General features: G+C 42.5%; 1 protein-coding gene across 4 annotated transcripts; it reads left to right on the top strand.

The window, feature by feature from the left end:
* Positions 1 to 4,391: 4,391 nt before the first annotated feature.
* Positions 4,392 to 15,648, top strand: FAM118A (family with sequence similarity 118 member A). Of its 4 annotated transcripts, none has more exons than XM_077178240.1 (9): positions 4,392 to 4,502; positions 4,537 to 4,640; positions 6,786 to 6,841; positions 8,082 to 8,334; positions 9,743 to 9,964; positions 10,574 to 10,702; positions 11,452 to 11,737; positions 14,023 to 14,055; positions 15,426 to 15,648. In XM_077178240.1, the coding sequence occupies exons 2-9, from the start codon at positions 4,578 to 4,580 to the stop codon at positions 15,521 to 15,523; spliced, it is 1,140 nt and encodes a 379-aa protein (XP_077034355.1). In that variant the 5' UTR covers positions 4,392 to 4,502; positions 4,537 to 4,577; the 3' UTR covers positions 15,524 to 15,648. The 4 variants fall into 4 exon arrangements, with proteins under 4 accessions (XP_077034355.1, XP_077034354.1, XP_054487558.1 ...); XM_077178239.1 differs by having other exon boundaries at positions 4,445 to 4,492; positions 4,536 to 4,640; XM_054631583.2 differs by lacking the exons at positions 4,392 to 4,502; positions 4,537 to 4,640 and adding an exon at positions 5,086 to 5,863.
* Positions 15,649 to 17,338: the final 1,690 nt, after the last annotated feature.

The following is a 17,338-nucleotide window of genomic DNA, read 5'->3' on the forward strand; positions in this document are numbered from 1 at the left end:
ACAGAAAACAGTGTCTGCTTTTAAGATTACTGTTTTCAGATCTAATTTCAATTTATCATTAAATCTGCTGTAATTTATCTCCACTTGTTCACATTGCTCTTTCTTCATGTTCTTAAAAACCCATAAGAATTAGTTTTGATTCTACCACATATAGTCTCAATTTTCAATTTCTGTTTTATTTTCTTTTTCCATTCAAGAGGGGACAATGTGTAGGCATGATTCTAGGATTTGACATTTGTGGCCACCCTAACAATGGTTTTCAGATTATACATTAAAACTGACTCCCCATTTTAGCTTGTATGACTGAGAGAAATAGGTAAAATACCATTGTGAATGTCAAATGGCATTATCTCACTATTAAATTTTTATATCCCACTTCCCACTTCTATATAAAACGGATATAAAACCAAGGTACCAGAATAGTTATCATTAGAAATATAAATAGAAATAGAAATAGAAATATATATTCAAATGTTTAGGCAAGTTTTTCAGTTTCATATTTTAGTTATCAACATGACCTGTAAAACTGATAATAATGGAAAAATTCTACTTTGAAACCTGTGATATCAGAATGAACTAGTTTTCCAGGTGGCTGCAAGCATGTATAAAAATTTCTTGTTATTTCACACCACCAAGATTCCTTCATGTAAATGTCAGATAGCAAAAAATAAAAACTTTAGTACTTGTATGTGCTTGACCATCATATTAATAAAACCTAATTTCCTTTTGTAAAATTCCACTGACAAAGGCAGAAGACTGTATCAATCCAACATAATCATTGCAAAAAAACTCCAGTATTCATTAAAGAGCGTGTTGAATATCATCCAAGCCCATGGGATACAGAGGCAACTATTAGAGCTAGTTATATATGCTTCCTTCAAAATAACAAAAGGATGACAGCAGAGTAGAGCCTTCCACTGTGGAAGGACATGCTCAGTATCTCCACCATAACACACAAGGTTTAGATTTTTTTTGTGCAAGAAATGCCTGAAGGATCTAAGGGAATGTGTAAAATCAATGTTCCACCATGAATGCTTCTCTCCCAACCATTCAATTTCTTCAAATAATAATGTATAACCCATCAAACATCAGGTTTGTTTAAAAACCTTCTGCAGTTCTTTGATGGTATATATAATGACTTTGCAGAATATCAGTGCAGTTACTCATGTTTGTGTTTTCAGGCTACTTGAAATGCAAAAGATCTACATAAATCTATCCTCGTTTTTCTTTTTTCACATCAGCTGCACCTGATGTGAAAAAAGAAAAAAAATTATAAGGAAGATAAGAAAATTTGCTTTGATGATTTCTCATTAGAAGTTTTGCTTACTAAATGGGCAAGTCTCACCATCCTCCTGGTCTTGTTGGTGGTGTGGGATGCAGAATGCTGACTCAGGTGCACGTGCCCCAGATTCTCATGGAGCTCCTTACTGCCTTTTTGCTTCCATCTCATTCCTGCTTTGCTGCAATCCCAGAGCTTCTTCCAGTGCTACTCAGCACCTCTCCTGTAGTGTGACAAAAATGTTGAAGCAATATGAAGTGCAAGAATTCACAGCACAGCAAGTCTTTAGGTGCACACTAGGCTGAGCAAGGCAGAGCCAGCACCACACCTCATCCTTGCTGCTCTGGTGCCCTCTGCTGAAGTATCCACCTGCCTGGATTCTGAGTCACTGGGCAGGGACAGGAGCCTCTGCCAAGTGCCCCATGCTGCCACCTCTTTATCTTGATATATTTCCATTTCTGTTCTGTCTCAACAGAAAAGCAGAGTATGACTCCTTACTTCCCTTCCTTCCTGCCGTGGTACTTAGGCTTTGTTATTTTTGAAATCTGTTCTTTTCCTTCCTCACATTTTACAACAGCCTTATATTGAGCTTCAGAAGGTTACATGTGAGTTGAGATGATAACAACTGTAAGAACTATATTTTATAAGAACTCCTGTGTGGGTGTGTGTGTGTATAAAAGCACTGATCACTTAAACAATGTCATTTTTGTTCCTTCCTGGAAGATTTTCACATGTGCTGTAAGAATGGGGCAAAACAGGAGACAGGTAAGGCAATACACTCAGCACAGATTTTCTAGAGTAAATCAGTACTTTTGTTTGGCTGTACAAAAACAGCCTTACTCTCACTTGGCAGGTATTCCTAAATTGTAAAGGTTGTAAAAACAACTTCTCAGGTTCACATAACAAGCAAGATGAGGAACTGCCTGGGCTCCTGTCCCAACCACCAGACCTTGGGCATCCTCCACACTCATGCAAGTTACAGTGATTACATTAGGACTAAACTGCCATCTGAGTGATTTTTCCAATGGAATTTATCAGGTAAAGCACTCTTACTACTTGTAAAAGGTGGGATTCTCTTATGTCTCTGCAGTCACAGCACATTTCTGCAGCAAAAGATGATTTCTTGGAGTTATCCTTGCTCCATATGACCCACAAGGACACCAAGTGTGATAATGGCTTGGTTTGAGAACGCCTGATGAAAGATTTCTCCTGTGCATCTTCCAACAAATAGAACTGTCAATTCCCACAGGAAATTTCTTTTCAGCATAATATTTTCAGTTTACTCTCTCTCTCATTACTGTAGTGGTAAAAAAGTTGTTACACACCATTCCAGCAGTTCCATTTCAGCAGAAAACACTGAAATTTGTGGATTGTAATTGAACATTACAATTTGTTCCTATTGCGTATGCTCTAGTTATGGTAAATTTTCATGAAGACTGATATCATTAATCTTAAAATCTAAGGATTTAAAAAAATTACATTTCAATTACCAATTTTATTTTTAACTTGCTTAAGAAGAATACAAGTTTTGCAAAAAAGATGTTATCTTTTATCATTAGTTCTTTTAAGTTTGCTTGAAGGCTTTAATAATCTGACATGCCACATGATGCTGCCTACCCTCCTTTGATTCCAGCAAGTGAAGGATGCATTATTTACAGAAAAACAGATAGAAAAATCCCTAAAAGGAATCAGTAAGTTGAGTGAAAATTAGTAACTACTGCTGCAATTAGCTCTTATTACCAGGCAGAAAGAAATAGTGTTTGTGGCTTGGCTGGTTAATTATTTTTTGATCTTATTTTTCTACATAAGCTACTGACATAATTGCTAAATAAACAAAAGTGAAAGGATCAGAACATCCTGTGAGCACAGATGGAGCTTACAACGTGTATACATTTTTAAGATATTAAATTAATTTAATTTTAGCAAGAGTGTCATCAATCCCTCAGAGATGAATAGGTATTTTTTGCATGCTCATTGAGGCACATGGAAGGCTGTGGTACAAGTGTTGATCTGTTAACAAACTTCAGCTACATTGAGAAGCAAACTTTCTTGTGAAAAATGCATGGATTTTATGATTGGCTTTTTGCACATATTAAAATGAGTATTATATGTATTGTGTTAGAAAGTAATGCTGTATTAATTCTCTTAAGTACTGTGTTAAATGTAGTTTTAAGTTATAAAAATTGTTAAAATAGAAACTATGCTATGTAGGATACTTTTTCTAAAGAAAGGACTCGCAGTGAGATAGCAGCCCCAGGACACCTAAATCTTTCAGAGAAAAAGAATTTATTGCCCTCTCATCAGAAGAAATGAACTTCTTCCTGCCTCGAAGGCGCTGTTAGGATTCGGAGGAAGAAGTTGATGATGACCAGACAGAATCCTTTGTTTGAATGGAATTTATGCATCATGTATGAAGTGTATGAATATACAACAGGTTATTGTTTTTAAGGGTTAATCCTCTGTTAACGTGGGTCGTTTTTTGGGCTTGTGCTTCCCAGAAAAAGGTACCCGGACATCCGTAACTCTTTGTCTCTATTGTCTCATATTGTCCTAATTCAATTTGTCCAAATTATTATTACTCTAATTGTATTACTATTTTTATAACCATTCTATTACTATTAAACTTTTAAAATTTTAAAAACAAGTGCTTGGCGTTTTTCACATTTCTGCTCTGTTAGAGAAATTTCTTATTCTGACAGGGCCTCACCACCCTCACAGCAGAGAATTCCTAATGCACATAGTCTTGAAAACCCCAGTTTTGCTTTTTAATTATGGAATTAAAACCAGAGAACTCGACACAGTTTTGCAACAGGAATTTGGGGGTACAGGTCTGTAACAGCCTCCTTGGCCACAAGTACAGCTTTTATCCATCCAACTACCAGGATTAAAGTGAGGCGCTTCAAAGGGAGGCGGGACTGCTGATGGGAAAAAGAGCTGCAACTGAGCTAAATATTGTTAACCACACACCAGAATAAACCATGCTGAAGGACGTGGAAGTTTTTGTACTTTGGCTTTAAGATATTAAAAGCTAAAAAAAAAAAAAAAAAAAAAAGAGAGAGAGAGAGAGAGGATTGGAAGGGGAGGAGGCGCTGTGGGTGTTGGCGCTGTGACTCGCTGAGGGGAGCCGGCTGTGTGCAGCGCCGGGCTGCCCTGCCCTGCTCTGCTCTCCCGGCAGGTTACCGGGCCCAGGTGGCCTGTGCCACTGCTGTCACTGCTGTCCCAGGTGGCCTGTGCCACTGCTGTTACTGCTGTCGCAGGTGGCCTGTGCAACTGTCACGGCCTCACAGCACCGCGCCTCATGCACGATGCCCCGGCCACCCCCGCCGCCAGCCCCGCCGTGCCGTCAGTAGAGCCGCCCAAGGTAACGCCGCCGTCTATGCCTTCTTTTCTATTTTTCTTTTCTTTTTTTTACTTTCCTCATCGTAATGTCTTTCATCTCCAACACCTCTGTTGCCGGTACGTTTTCAGAGCACCAACTGTTTAATATGCGGGTTAGCCAGGTGGCTTTCTGCTGCAACAGAGCTGGCTGCTGTGCTGCACACAGACCCGCAGCTGGGCGCTCTTGCCTCTCAGGGGTTTTCAGTGAGAGGAGCCGCTCCCATGCCCGATCCCAGACCGGGACCTAGCGGACAGACGGGCTCAGCTCCCCGCCGCCCACCCTGCTGGGGGTTTGAGCGATTTGGGAGCAGATTCTGATCGCAATCTGCATTTCCGAGCTGTACGGAACCTCGGCGGCGGGGCGGCTGTTTCCCGAGCGGCGGCAGGCTCGGCTCCGCAGCGCGTCCGGGGCGCTCCCGGAAGCCGGCCGGGAATAGGGAGCGGCGGGAGCGGCTGTCCCGGCCCGGCAGCCGGCAGGGAATTGGGAGCGGCTGTCCCGGCCCGGCTCCTGAACCCGGCAGCCCCCAGGGAATTGGGAGCGGCTGTCCCGGCCCGGCTCTTGTTCCCGGCAGCAGACAGGGAACTGGGAGCGGCTGTCCCGGCCTGGCTCCTGAACCCAGCAGCCCCCAGGGAATTGGGAGCGGCTGTCCCGGCCCGACTCTCGCTCCCGCTCCCGGCGTGGTTCTCCTCAGCGGGAACTGGCGGGCTCGGGACCGGGCATTCCTTTTGGGTTGAATGTTTTAGGCTGTTTTCAGCTATAAAAGTGTCTGGGGACACTCGCTCTGTCGAGTCAGCCGGAGTTCCAGCCAGTAAACAGAGCTCTCATTTCACCGATAAACTCGGAGTGTGTAGGGCAGGAAAGATGCGAGATTAGCAGTGGTGCCGATGTCCCCTCGTTGTGCTGGGAGCAAGGAGCCGGCTCGCATCCCGGCTGCCAGGCATCCCTGGATCACAGTGGGCTCCCAGTTCCAGGGGAAGCCGGGTTGGGAAGCAGCTGTCCACACGTGCGGTCAGGCCCGGAGGATGTCCCGGAGCGGCTGGCAGTGCTCGGAGCACCGGGAGATGTGACCTCCATCCCCCATCGCAGCCATTCCTCTGCGGGATCGCTGCTCCCGCTGCCTTGCACGGCCGCGCCTTCCAGGAATAACTTCGGCAGCTAAAAGGAAACAGCGAGGCCTGAAATGCTGGTATTGACAGCAGCCCGTGGTGAGATGTTTTTAATAAATGTGGGGATTATAATAAAATTATAATAATACTAATAAAGCTTTCTTGAACGGGGTTATAAAATAACAACTTTTCCACAAAAATAAGTTGCACTTCCTTCCTGCCTTGTTTTTGCATTGTGCATTTTTTGTTTTGCACTTTTGTTTTTGCATTTTGTGGTTTTTTTGCACATTGTTTTTCCATTTTGCCTTTTGCACTCATTATGTTCCCATGTATGAAGGGGACATGTTTTAGGAGTGATTATGGTGACATTGGGGTGGTGGCCTTGGTGATCCAGAAGGTTTCTGCCAGCCTTGATGGTCCTGTGTGATTTTGAAGTGCTTTGCCTTAAACAGATTATTGTCCTGATTTTTGGATTTTCTAATGACAGCAGTGGGGCACCTCCATAGGGTACTGTTGGTCAGGGAAGGGAGTACAGAGAAAATAAATATTACAACAAGAAAAGATTTTTCTGCCTTAAAAGACACCCTGGCTGCATTTGCTGAAAACATCTGTGTTTTTTTTGTTTGGGTTTGTCTGTTTGGTTTGGTTTTTGGAGGGGGATTGTTTGGGCTTTTTTTTTAGGTTGGATTGGAGTTTGTTGGTTGGCATTTTTTTGTGTGTTTTAAACTTTTTTTTGGTGGGGGGCTTGGGGTGGTTTGTTTTTCTTGTTTGTTTGTGGTTTTGTTTGGGGTTTTTTTGTGTTTTTTTGTTTGTTTGTTTGGTTTGGGTTTTTTTGTTAGTCAATCTCCAAACTTGGAGCTTCTTGCTTCCAAATTAGCTCCCAGCATATGAATGGAATACGGAGAATAAAATAAATAAAATGGAATAAAGAGAAAAAATCAACAGTAATATGTCTGATTTTGGTTTTGGCTTTTTCTAAGGCAGAAGCATTAAGAATTATTTTGCTTTTTGTTTTATTCAGGGCTCAGAGATGGATTCACCAGAAGGGGCCACCACTAGAAGTGAGCAGAAATACAGGTAACTTGCATTAGAGTTGATACAAAACTATCTCTTAATGAAAATCTGAAACCACAGTGGGAATAAACTACTGAATACTGAATACATGAACAACATCATGCCAGAAAACTTGAAATTACCCCAGGAGCTAGTTCCTACATTGACCAAGTACTTCATGCTCACTCAAGTTGTTTATGAGGAGTGAACAATGAAAAGAAACAATTTGGGCTAAATGTAGCAGGAAGGCATGGGGCCATCAAACATATTTTATTTGTAGGCACTAGCTGGCAACCATAGCTGCATGTTTATTGCTTTGCCTGAGGCCATTTCAAGTTGACCATTATAGTTTGACCTACATAGTTTCAGATGATTGTGAAATAAGATGTGTTAATCATCTTTATTACCATGTTACCAGGAACTGAAAATCTGTAAAGGTAGTTTGGAAAGTCAGGAGGGTTCTGAGTTTCTGTACTACTGAAGTCCTTGTTTGTACAGAGTGATTTTGTTGTATGGTTTCTATGCATTTTCACTTATTTGCTGAGTAATCATGAAAGGCAGATTTTCCTCACATTCCTCTGTGCTGGTTTATGCAGAGACTGTGGATGTAACACCAACACTCCTCTGAGAGGGATCTGTGGGTAGTAATGTCAAAACAGTGAGTTGGATGAACCCTTGATCTGAACCAGCATGACTGCTATGTTCACATATCCTACAGTGATCAGAAATGAGAATAAAATATTCCACTTTTTCCCAGAAAAAAAACAGAAGTTTGTTTTTTTGGAATAGTGTGACTGTCCCTTTGAAATAGTTCTACTTCCTCTCTATCACATATGTATTAGTTCAGTAATTGGACAATCTTTTGCCTTCTTTTTTCAAAATTTCATTGGAAATGGTGTTTGTCTTGCCCTGTAAATTGGCAATTATCAATTTGGATCTCAGAGGTAGTGGTGATTTGAAGTTGTTGCCTTTTTTTTGATTTTCTGGCATTAGCCATTTACCACATTTATTTGTCTGAAATGGCAAAAAGGCATCAAGGTTTTGGTTTGGGGGAGGCCATGAGCTTCTGTGGCTGGAATAGAGCAGAATGTGTAGGAGTGGAGAGCTGTTGTGTAGGAATGGAGAACTGTGTTCCTGCAGGTTTGTTGGTGTTTTGGAGAAACTTTAATGGCTCAGGTGAACTTCTGGAGTCAGTCCCTGGGCTCTTCAGGCAAGCCAGGAAACGCACCGTGAACAATGAACACTTTTGTTTTCTGTGTTTAAGAAAATTCTTAAAAAGTCTCATAAGAAAGCAGCCTCGGGACCTTCTGCTGGTGATTGGGACGGGGGTGAGTGCTGCAGTGGCCCCAGGAATCCCAGCACTCTGCTCCTGGAGGAGCTGCATCGAGGCTGTCCTTGGAGCAGCTGAGCAGCTGGAGGTGCTGCACCCGGGGGATGTCGCCGAATTCCGTAAGAAGGTGGTCAAAGAGAGGGACCTGCTTGTGGTTGCACATGATCTCATCAGGAAGATGTCACCAGTGAGTATGTTCATTGCCTCTGTTAATTTCTAAGCCTGCTATGTGCTTTTGTTCTAAGGGAACATTACTTCCAGAAATTGATTTTTTTTAAATGGTGAAAATGGAAATTTGGTGAGTAATCATACTAATGTAAATGGAGGGCCACTGAGGAAGGAAGGAATGATGAGGGGGACTCCATCTTATCAGAAGGCTAATTTATTACTTTACTATATTATATTATATTCTATTAAAGAATACTATACTATACTAAATAATACAGAAAAGATACTTACTGAATGCTAAAAAAATAATGAAAACTCATGACCCTTTCCAGAGTCCTGGCACAGCTTGGCCCTAATTGGCCCTAATGAGTCAAATCAACTCACACCAGAATCCAATGAAACAATCACCTTTGGGTAAACAATCTCCAAACACATTCCACATGAGCACAGCACAGGAGAAGCAAATGAGATAAGAATTCTTTTCCTTTTCTCTGAGGCTTCTCACTGCCTTTCAGCTTCCCAGGGGAAAAACCCTGGGCGAAAAAGAATGTGAATGCCACAATCATACAGCACATTGTACATTTTGGGGAGACTAAAAAAATCCCTGAGTTTTAGTACACGTTAGCATCCATCAGAATTAATGCAAACAGTAGTCCTGACTATTAAATACTTGCTGTAATGTTTTTGAGACTGAAAGAGGAATTTCTAGATCTGTGGCTGTAACTGCAGGGACCCTGTAAGTACAGGTAGGCCTTGGGGCCACACATTGTGAATCACCAGTGCAGATCACACTTCCCTGAGGACAGCCCGTGCATGCCCAGTCTCACTCATCCATCTGAGTTTCCAGAGGTTTTCAAACAGTGTTAAGACCTTTGCCAAGTCTTCCTTCTAGTTTAAATAATCTGGGTGACAGACATAGTGCTCAGTGTAGGCTGGGCTGAGCCTGTCAAAGCTCCAGTGTGACAGTAAGTCTGCATGTGTTCATAGCAGATTTAATTAGTAATAAAGTTTTTTCAGCCAGGAATGAAAACACAGAAACTGCTGCCCCCCCCATCCCTCGTTATACTATATCCCAGGGATATCCAGGATATACTGAATAGCTGAATACTGATAAAATACTGGTGTGCCTGAACCCAGGGTAAGCTAATTTTTATTCTATTGTCCTTGTATTACAAGCTCTCTTGAGAAATCCAGACAGTTGTTTGGAGCTACATTAAGTAGAAGCAAGAGCACTGGAACAAACTGAGATTTCTTTTGGGTGGTTTTGGTTGGTGTTCAAGCCTGTTTTGGGTGGTTTTGGTTACTGTACAAGGCCTCTTTTGCAGGAATGCTGTGGCATTAGGTGGCCAGGTGGGGTGGGTTCCTGTGGGAGGCAGCTGTAACAGAGCACAGGGGCCTGATGCATTGTTCCTCTCCTCTTTCCTCAGCGGACCGGGGACACCAAGCCCAACTTCTTCCAGGACTGCTTAATGGAGGTGTTTGATAATTTAGAGCAACACATTCAGAACCCCGTGGTTCTGCAGTCCATCCTGAGGCTCATGGAGAGAGGCACGATGGTTCTGACTACAAACTATGATAACCTGCTTGAAATATTTGGTCAGCAGCAGGGTAAACCTATGGAATCTTTAGACCTTAAAGATAAGGATAAGGTACGATGAGAGCTGTAAAATTATTAGACTTAATTTATGACAAGTTGGCACATAAGCTGCGCTGAAAGATGTTTTCTTGTTTAAAGAGTCAAGACTAAAAGTTGTTAATTGTTAAAGCATGTCTATAAATTACAGCAGATGCCCAGACATTTCTTTTACATATCTCTTTATTCTGAATAATCTGGTAACAGTTACCAAGGAGAATTTCAGTGACATGTTTGTCAACCAGTTCCCTGCCATTTTACTGGAAAAATCCACAAGTTATTTAACTTGTGTAAAGTTGTTAAAATTCCAAATAGAATTTCACCTGGCTGGTAGTTAATTTGCTGTTCATATCTTTCTGTCAGTGGTGCTGGAACTTGCTTCTTGGTTGACTGGCTGTTTAACCTAAAAAGCCAGAGACAGCTGCAGTATCAGCCATCACCTCTTTGTTATGATTTAAAGTGAGCTGTGTAATTAGTAATTACAACCTCTTGCTGTAGGAAAGTGCTAAAGGAGTTGTTTCTGCTTTAAGTGGTTTATAAGTCAGTTCAGCTGTATAGTTTTGCAGATTCATGGTGAGTGTGGTACATTATAACAAAAGGATGTATCTTGCATGATGTGCTCTAGGTTCTTCAGTGGGCAAGGGGCCATGTAAAATATGGAGTTCTTCATATTCATGGCTTATATACAGATCCCTGTGGAATGGTGCTTGATCCCTCGGGATATAAAGATGTTACTCAAGATCCTGAAGTCATGGTTTGTATGATCTTTAAAATTTTGACTATGTTTTGCCAAACAGTTTTCTTGTAATCACTGCAGACAAGATATCTAAGGTTCTGTGGGATCATATAAATTAAATATTTGGGGACCAGAGGAACTATTCAGAATTATTCAGGAAGATGGCTCTGTTGCAAGGGCAGTCTGTGCCCTTGGCTGTGTAAATCACAACTAAACCCCTCACAGCTGGATGTCACAGTTTGTATTTATCTCTGGAAAGAACAGGGGCCTCAAAATACTGGACACCAGGACAAGGATTCATCATCATAGGATTGCTAGGCTTCTTAGGGGTTTAAATTGGTACCAGGATCCTGGACTTAATGTCTTAGCTGTCATAGGAAGTCAAACATCTGGTCAGGAATATTCATTTTCCATATTTAGAGGTTGATTTACAATATTCTGTCACCCTAATTCTTTCAATTTAAATTCCCTTGCTGGCAGCACTTACATGCTTATTTAAATTCCATGGAATGGCTTGGGTTGGAAGGGAACTTAAAGATCATCTTGTTCCAACTCCTATATTTGTATTATAAATTTGCCCTTTTTTGTGTAGGAACAATGGTTTTGAAATGTCAGTGTGGCCTGGTCCTGAAACATTTGATTTTTTCAGGTCACAGGTGAGGTTCTGCTCTGCTGGTCCTTTTCTGGCTGATGTATTTTAGAAGTTCTGACCTTGGCTTTTTCTGCTGAAGTAAACGTGGCTCTTCTTTCTTTCTGTTCCTTCACAGGAGGTTCTCCAGAACTTGTACCGAACCAAATCCTTTTTGTTTTTGGGCTGTGGAGAGACTCTGCGTGACCAGATATTCCAAGCTCTTTTTCTTTACACAGTAAAGAACAAAGTGGATCTAGAACATTACATGTTGGTGCTTAAAGAAAACGAAGACCACTTCTTTAAGCTGCAGGCGGATATGCTGCTGCATGGAATAAAAGTGGTGTCCTATGGGGACTGCTTCCAACAATTCCCAGAGTATGTCCAGGATCTGACTGCTCAGATCTGCAAACAGAGAAGTCCAGGTAATGTGGCCTCATCAACAGCACAGTCTGGAGCAGGTGCTGGGCAGTTTGCCCTGCCTGAACACTGCAGCTGATCCAAGGCACTGACCTTGTGTGCAGCTTTGTGGCTTGTGAGGGACATGCAGAGTTGAAGCATGTGGCCAGACTGTAACTAGATGGGCTTTTTAAATCTGTGGATTTTGGAGGTCTGTGGATTCTTGCAAATTTAATCTTGAATTCTGGATTTGTGTCTTTTTTAGTATTTGGTAAAGATGTTTACTTAACATATATTTATGATGTGAACTACTTGAGCTTATTGAGTATTACATTGTCAGAAATCTGACTTGTCAGGAAAAGAGATTAAGAGAATTGAAGGGATTAGCTGGTGGGATAAGCTGGTTGAGCTACAATATCTGACTGAGCATAGAATGGGAAATTAAATCACTGCATCCAGTAAGTGTTTGGTTTAGTACACTTAGGGTTGTGAAGAGAATGAAGAGAAACAACAACTGTATGTCTAAGGAAAGAGATTTCTTTAATGTTTTCCAAACAATGACGGTTCAGTTTTGGTTTATCCAGAGAACAGAGGAAAATAACTAAATGACCTTGGGAAGAATTGCTATTTGACAATTCTTCTATTTATCATTTCAATTAAACTGTTTTGTCTGAAATTATTCCCAGTTGGTGCATGGGAGGAACCTTTCCCTGAAAAGTGTGTGTCCAAATTAATAGCCTGGTTTTTGTGACTCGATGATCCAATTAGACTGCATTATGTTTTTCTTTCCATGAAGGTCAAGATCCCAAACAAAACCATTTTCAGGTGTGCAGAACTGCTCTGTACATCACCCAACAGTCAGGGTTTGGTTTTTTGTGCCTATTTACAAACTCTATTCTAAAATGTAGCAGGGGGAGTTCGTTAAAAGGGGTATATTAAAGAAATGAGGAATGCAAAACCAAGATAAGCCTGATGCAGACTGGGGACTACAGGAAAAGGAATGCAGCAAACCACAAGCAGTCCAGGAATCCTGGAATGCCTTGAGGACCAGTTCCTAGGAGAGGTGAAAAAGAGCCCAACAGAGGAGAGGCTCAGCTGGACCTGAGGTCAGGGTTAGTAGTAGCCTGGGCTGGAGTAATCATGTCCTGGTGGAATTCTCAATCTGCTAAACCATGAATGAAGTTGCTCAGCCATATGATTTGAAAAACTCTATCAACTGGGGAAGTTCCCACTGACTGGAAAAGAGGAAACATAACTCCTACTTCTAAAAAGGGAAAAAAGGAAGACTTGGGGGATGTGGGTAAAAAATGGGCTGGATGGTCACGCTCAGGGCTGTGGGCTGTGGTTTTATGTGTGGATGGAAACTGATGGAATCTGTGTCCTCCAGGATCTGTGTTAGAACCAGGACCATGTCCTGGTTTGATGGGGATGTAGACAGTGAGCTTGAGTGTCCTGAGGAGACAACAGCAGGCTCAGGGCTGTGGCTGTAGGGAAGGGGTCACAGCCAGAGAGACCTGGATAGGCTGGAGAGGTAGGGCTGTGCAATCACCAAGTTCAGCAAGGCCAAGACCCTGCAGCTGGGTCAGGGCAATGGCAAGCTCAAATCCAGGCTGGGGATGAGCAGATGGAGCAGCTCTGGGAGAAGGCCTTGGGGGTGCTGGTGGTGAGAGCTGGACATGCCCTGGCCATGTGTGCTGGGAGCCAGAACCCCCCCAGTGTGGGCAGCAGGGGAGGGGGATTCTGCCATCAGAAGGACATGGAGCTGCTGGAAGTGGGTCCAGAGGTGGGCAACAAAGATTATCAGGGGCTGGAGTAACTCTTCTTTGGATACAGGCTGTGGGAACTGGGGGTGTTCAGCCTGGAGAAGAGAAGGCTATAGGGAGATCCTACAGTTGCCTTCCCGTGCCTAAAGGGGCTCCCAGAGAGCTGGAGAAGGACTCTGGACAAGGTCACATAGGGGTAGGACAAGGGTGAATGGCTTCAGACTGAAAGGGCATAGATTTAGATTAGATATGAAGAGTTTTTGTGATCAAAATGTGGGACCCTGGCACAGGGTGCCCAGAGCAGCTGTGGCTGCCCCATCCCTGCAAGTGTTCAAGGCCAGGCTGGATGAGTCTTAGAGCAGCCTGGGATAGTGGAAGGTGTCCCTGTCCCTGGCAGGAGGGTGGAACTGGATGAGCTTTAACATCCCTTCCAACCCAGACCATTCTGGGATTCTAAATACAACCTTGCTGTTTTGGGATGGTGCATAAAAGTGTAAAAACTTCCTGAGTGCTCATGTGTGTTGCTGATGTCTCTTACACTTCTCTAGATGCTGATCGGGTGGACAGCACAACACTCTTGGGTAAGTAATGTTTTTATTTTCACAGAAAGTTCCACAATCCTACCAACACAAGAAAAATACCCCTCTTTCTAGTTAATTTCCAAAGTAATTAACTAATTACTGTGCAGAGCACTGATTTAGCTCTGAGAGTTTGCTGAACACTTTTTTTACTCTCTGGTTTTCTTTCTAGCAGCAGGTAACTATGGCCTTTTCAGGTCTATCAAATGACAAATGATAATATTACCTCAGAGTACTCTGGTGCATGCTAGTCACTTTTTATATACATCTTCTGGAGCTTTTACATGCTAACATCAATGAGATTTTTGGTTTAGATTTCCAAATACATGTTTCTGTTCCAAAAGCCTCCCTTAAGGGGTCAGGAAGACTGAATCTCAAGGGTGTGGTACTGAAGGTGATTTTACAGCTGAGCTGTTTAGGTTGCTTTGTGATATTTCTGTGAATAACCCAAGCAATAATGATGGAAAAGATATAGTGATAACAGCTTTAAAAGATTCCAGTCCTGAGAGATCTGTGCTGCTGCTGCAGCCAACATCAGAGTTGGATATAAGTATCATTTGGTACTGAATGTAAGGGCCTTGGGCAGTGCAGGAGGTGCTCACCTTGCTCTTTCCCAATCAAAAAGCACACAAGCTCCAAGGCACTTGTGTGCAGGTGTAAAGCCAGAGATAAGTTTTGTAATTCCAGTGGGATTTTAAACTTACCTTTCTCTCAACTAAGTTCATCAATCCCAACTTCAATCAAGTACAATTAGGCAGAACAGAAACCAAAACCTTCAGTACAGTTTATTTCAGTCCCTCTTAAACAGTCCTCCTTTACTAACTTGTTAGCACCTGTTTACTTGTAGTTCAGAATACAGACCAAATAAAAAACCCAAGATTATTGCATGTAATACCCCACAACCTTCTGCTTTTGAAGTAATTTCTATTCCATTCACTTCACTCTCCCATTATGCTGTTCATGTACTTCCAACAGCAGCTTACCAAGGATTTCTGCTGCAGACTTCAGGGATGGTTCAAGTTAGGACCACTGTGGTAATCTATTTTAACTCTCCAGCTCAAGCTGGGTCTCTGAATAAGGGATCCAGACTCATGTGTGAGCTTCACAGGTGCTAAATTAGCTTTGGCAAAAGGCAGCTGAATCCCAAGCAGAGTCCCTGTTGTTTGTGTCAGTACCAGAGGTCAGTTTTGGGGAGAGCTTGAGCCCAGCCATTTAGCAGGGTTAATGTTACATGTAATTCAGAATCCAGAGATGAGAACTTTGGGGGGACCAGGATTGTGTTTATCTTGCTAGCTGGTGCTTAGAATAAAAAGTACACCAAGCACATGGATATGGCAATATTAATGAGTTTTCTTTCCCCTCTTTCACTCCAGGAACATCATGTGTGGACTGTGCTAAAAGGAAGTTAGGAGAAAGTGGCACTGATTCTCCTAAGAGGATTAAGCATTTAGATATGCCCACTCTTGAATGAAATAACTCCAGACACCAAAGGCCCACCCCAGAAGCTTTTTAACAGTAGGTGTTTTACATCTGCTGCATGGAATGTTTTGAGCTGGTATTTTCATGATTTTAAGTGGAATAAAATTGTACATACTAGCTTTCTCTCTTTTAAAGCCATAAATGTGTCATGTGTAAAGCTTGAGAGTCAAAGGAGTCACTCCCCTGGCACTGCCAGACCACTCAGGCAGGACCTGCAGGGACAGACAGAAGCAGATGCAACTTCTCTTTGCATCTATGTGAAACCACTTGGACCAAACTCCTCCCCAGGTGAAGCCACCCAACATTTGAATCAGTCAAAAGTGCCTTTGAAATAGAGGGGTTTCAGTTCAGTTCTCCCATCAGCTGAACTGCAGGTGGATTTCTGGATTCTTGCAGGCTTCAGTCTCTGATCCCCAAGTCCTGAAGAACAGTGCTGTTCCACATTTATGGAACCACAGCACGATGACCCACCTGCTTCCCACTTTTGGCATGAGGATTTGTTTTTTCCTTTGTCTGGTAAGGCACAAGATCACCTGGGGAGGAAAGGCTGGAACTGCTGCACCTGCAGGGACAAGACTGCAGGGCTGGCATTCCCTGACCTGTAGAAATGTTTTAAATATTGCTACATCACAGGTTGTGGTGCCTTGCTGCCTTTGGTTTGGCAGGTCTTTACTCTCTTGTCACACAACCACCTCCTGCAGCTGCTGGAAGGTGCTGCTTTGGAAAGTGACTGGTCAGGCTCTTGTGGGTCCTGGTGATCAGCTCAGAATGCTTCACCTGTTGTTTCAAGCCAAGCAAAATCCATCACTTGCACTGAGGTATTTATGACCCTCATTACTACCACTATTTAACCCCTAAAGTCATGCAAATCCTTATCACAAGGATTTGATTTGGGTGCACAATAGGAAATCCCATCCCTCCCCTTGGTAAGGATCAGCCTACACCCAGCAGTGGTGATTCTTCCCTTGTAGATGCTGCTGAACTGGAGCTTGTCCAGCAGCCTCCTGTCTGAGGGCCATCTATTGCATCCTCAAAAGCAGAAGAGTGAGGGGTTGTTTTATCTCCTAATACATCTGTTACTAGATTCTGAAATAAGGCACTGATGCTGAGTCATGCCTCAGAGCAAAATATTTTATTGAGTGAACTGTAGCAATAACACAAGTATTTGATGAACATCTGGATCCTGTGAAACATGTTACACTCCTGCTCAGACAATCTTCCTCCCTGAGGCAGGATCCTCACAGGCCCAGCACACAAGCCCAGGGCTCACAACACATGACAAGGTAGGTGTGTGTGAGCAACCCACAGAGCAAAAGGAACCTGCTCTGAACACAAGATAAAGTTATTAACAGCCACAAACCAAGGGAAGCTCTTTAGCACACAGAGAGGTGGAACATAAGCCAGATAAAGTGATTGCAGCTTTTAGTTTTCTTTACCCAACTTCATTAACTTTAAGTGAAAAATTCATTAACTTCCATCTGCATAGATGAAAAACAGCCAGCAAAGTAACTTCAGTGTCCTGGGACAGCTAAATAATAACATTACATTTTTATATATTTTTATATATCTATATTTCACTTGCCTCTAGAGCATGACTCATTCTTTCCACTTCTGTATGAGGTGAATTAGCTCAGAGGTGAAATTTTTCAAGGTTACATCACAGCTCTAGAGCTGCATCCCAAGTTTTTCTACAGTTAACTAATACCTGTGTAAGGTTACAGTGGAGAACTGAAGTCTGATTGTCACAGAGGTCACCCAAGATAATGAACACACTCCAGTACCTTACTGTTTTAGAAAAGAGGAAATA

Source organism: Agelaius phoeniceus, chromosome 5, assembly GCF_051311805.1.
Source record: "Agelaius phoeniceus isolate bAgePho1 chromosome 5, bAgePho1.hap1, whole genome shotgun sequence".
NCBI lineage: Eukaryota > Metazoa > Chordata > Aves > Passeriformes > Icteridae > Agelaius > Agelaius phoeniceus.

Coding starts and splice junctions, on each gene's coding strand:
- FAM118A (XM_077178238.1), top strand. CDS start 7,837: ATGGCAAAAAGGCATCAAGGTTTTGGTTTGGGGGAGGCCATGAGCTTC. Junction 8,335..9,742: donor TCATCAGGAAGATGTCACCA/GTGAGTATGTTC, acceptor CTCTTTCCTCAG/CGGACCGGGGACACCAAGCC. Junction 10,703..11,451: donor CTCAAGATCCTGAAGTCATG/GTTTGTATGATC, acceptor GTTCCTTCACAG/GAGGTTCTCCAGAACTTGTA.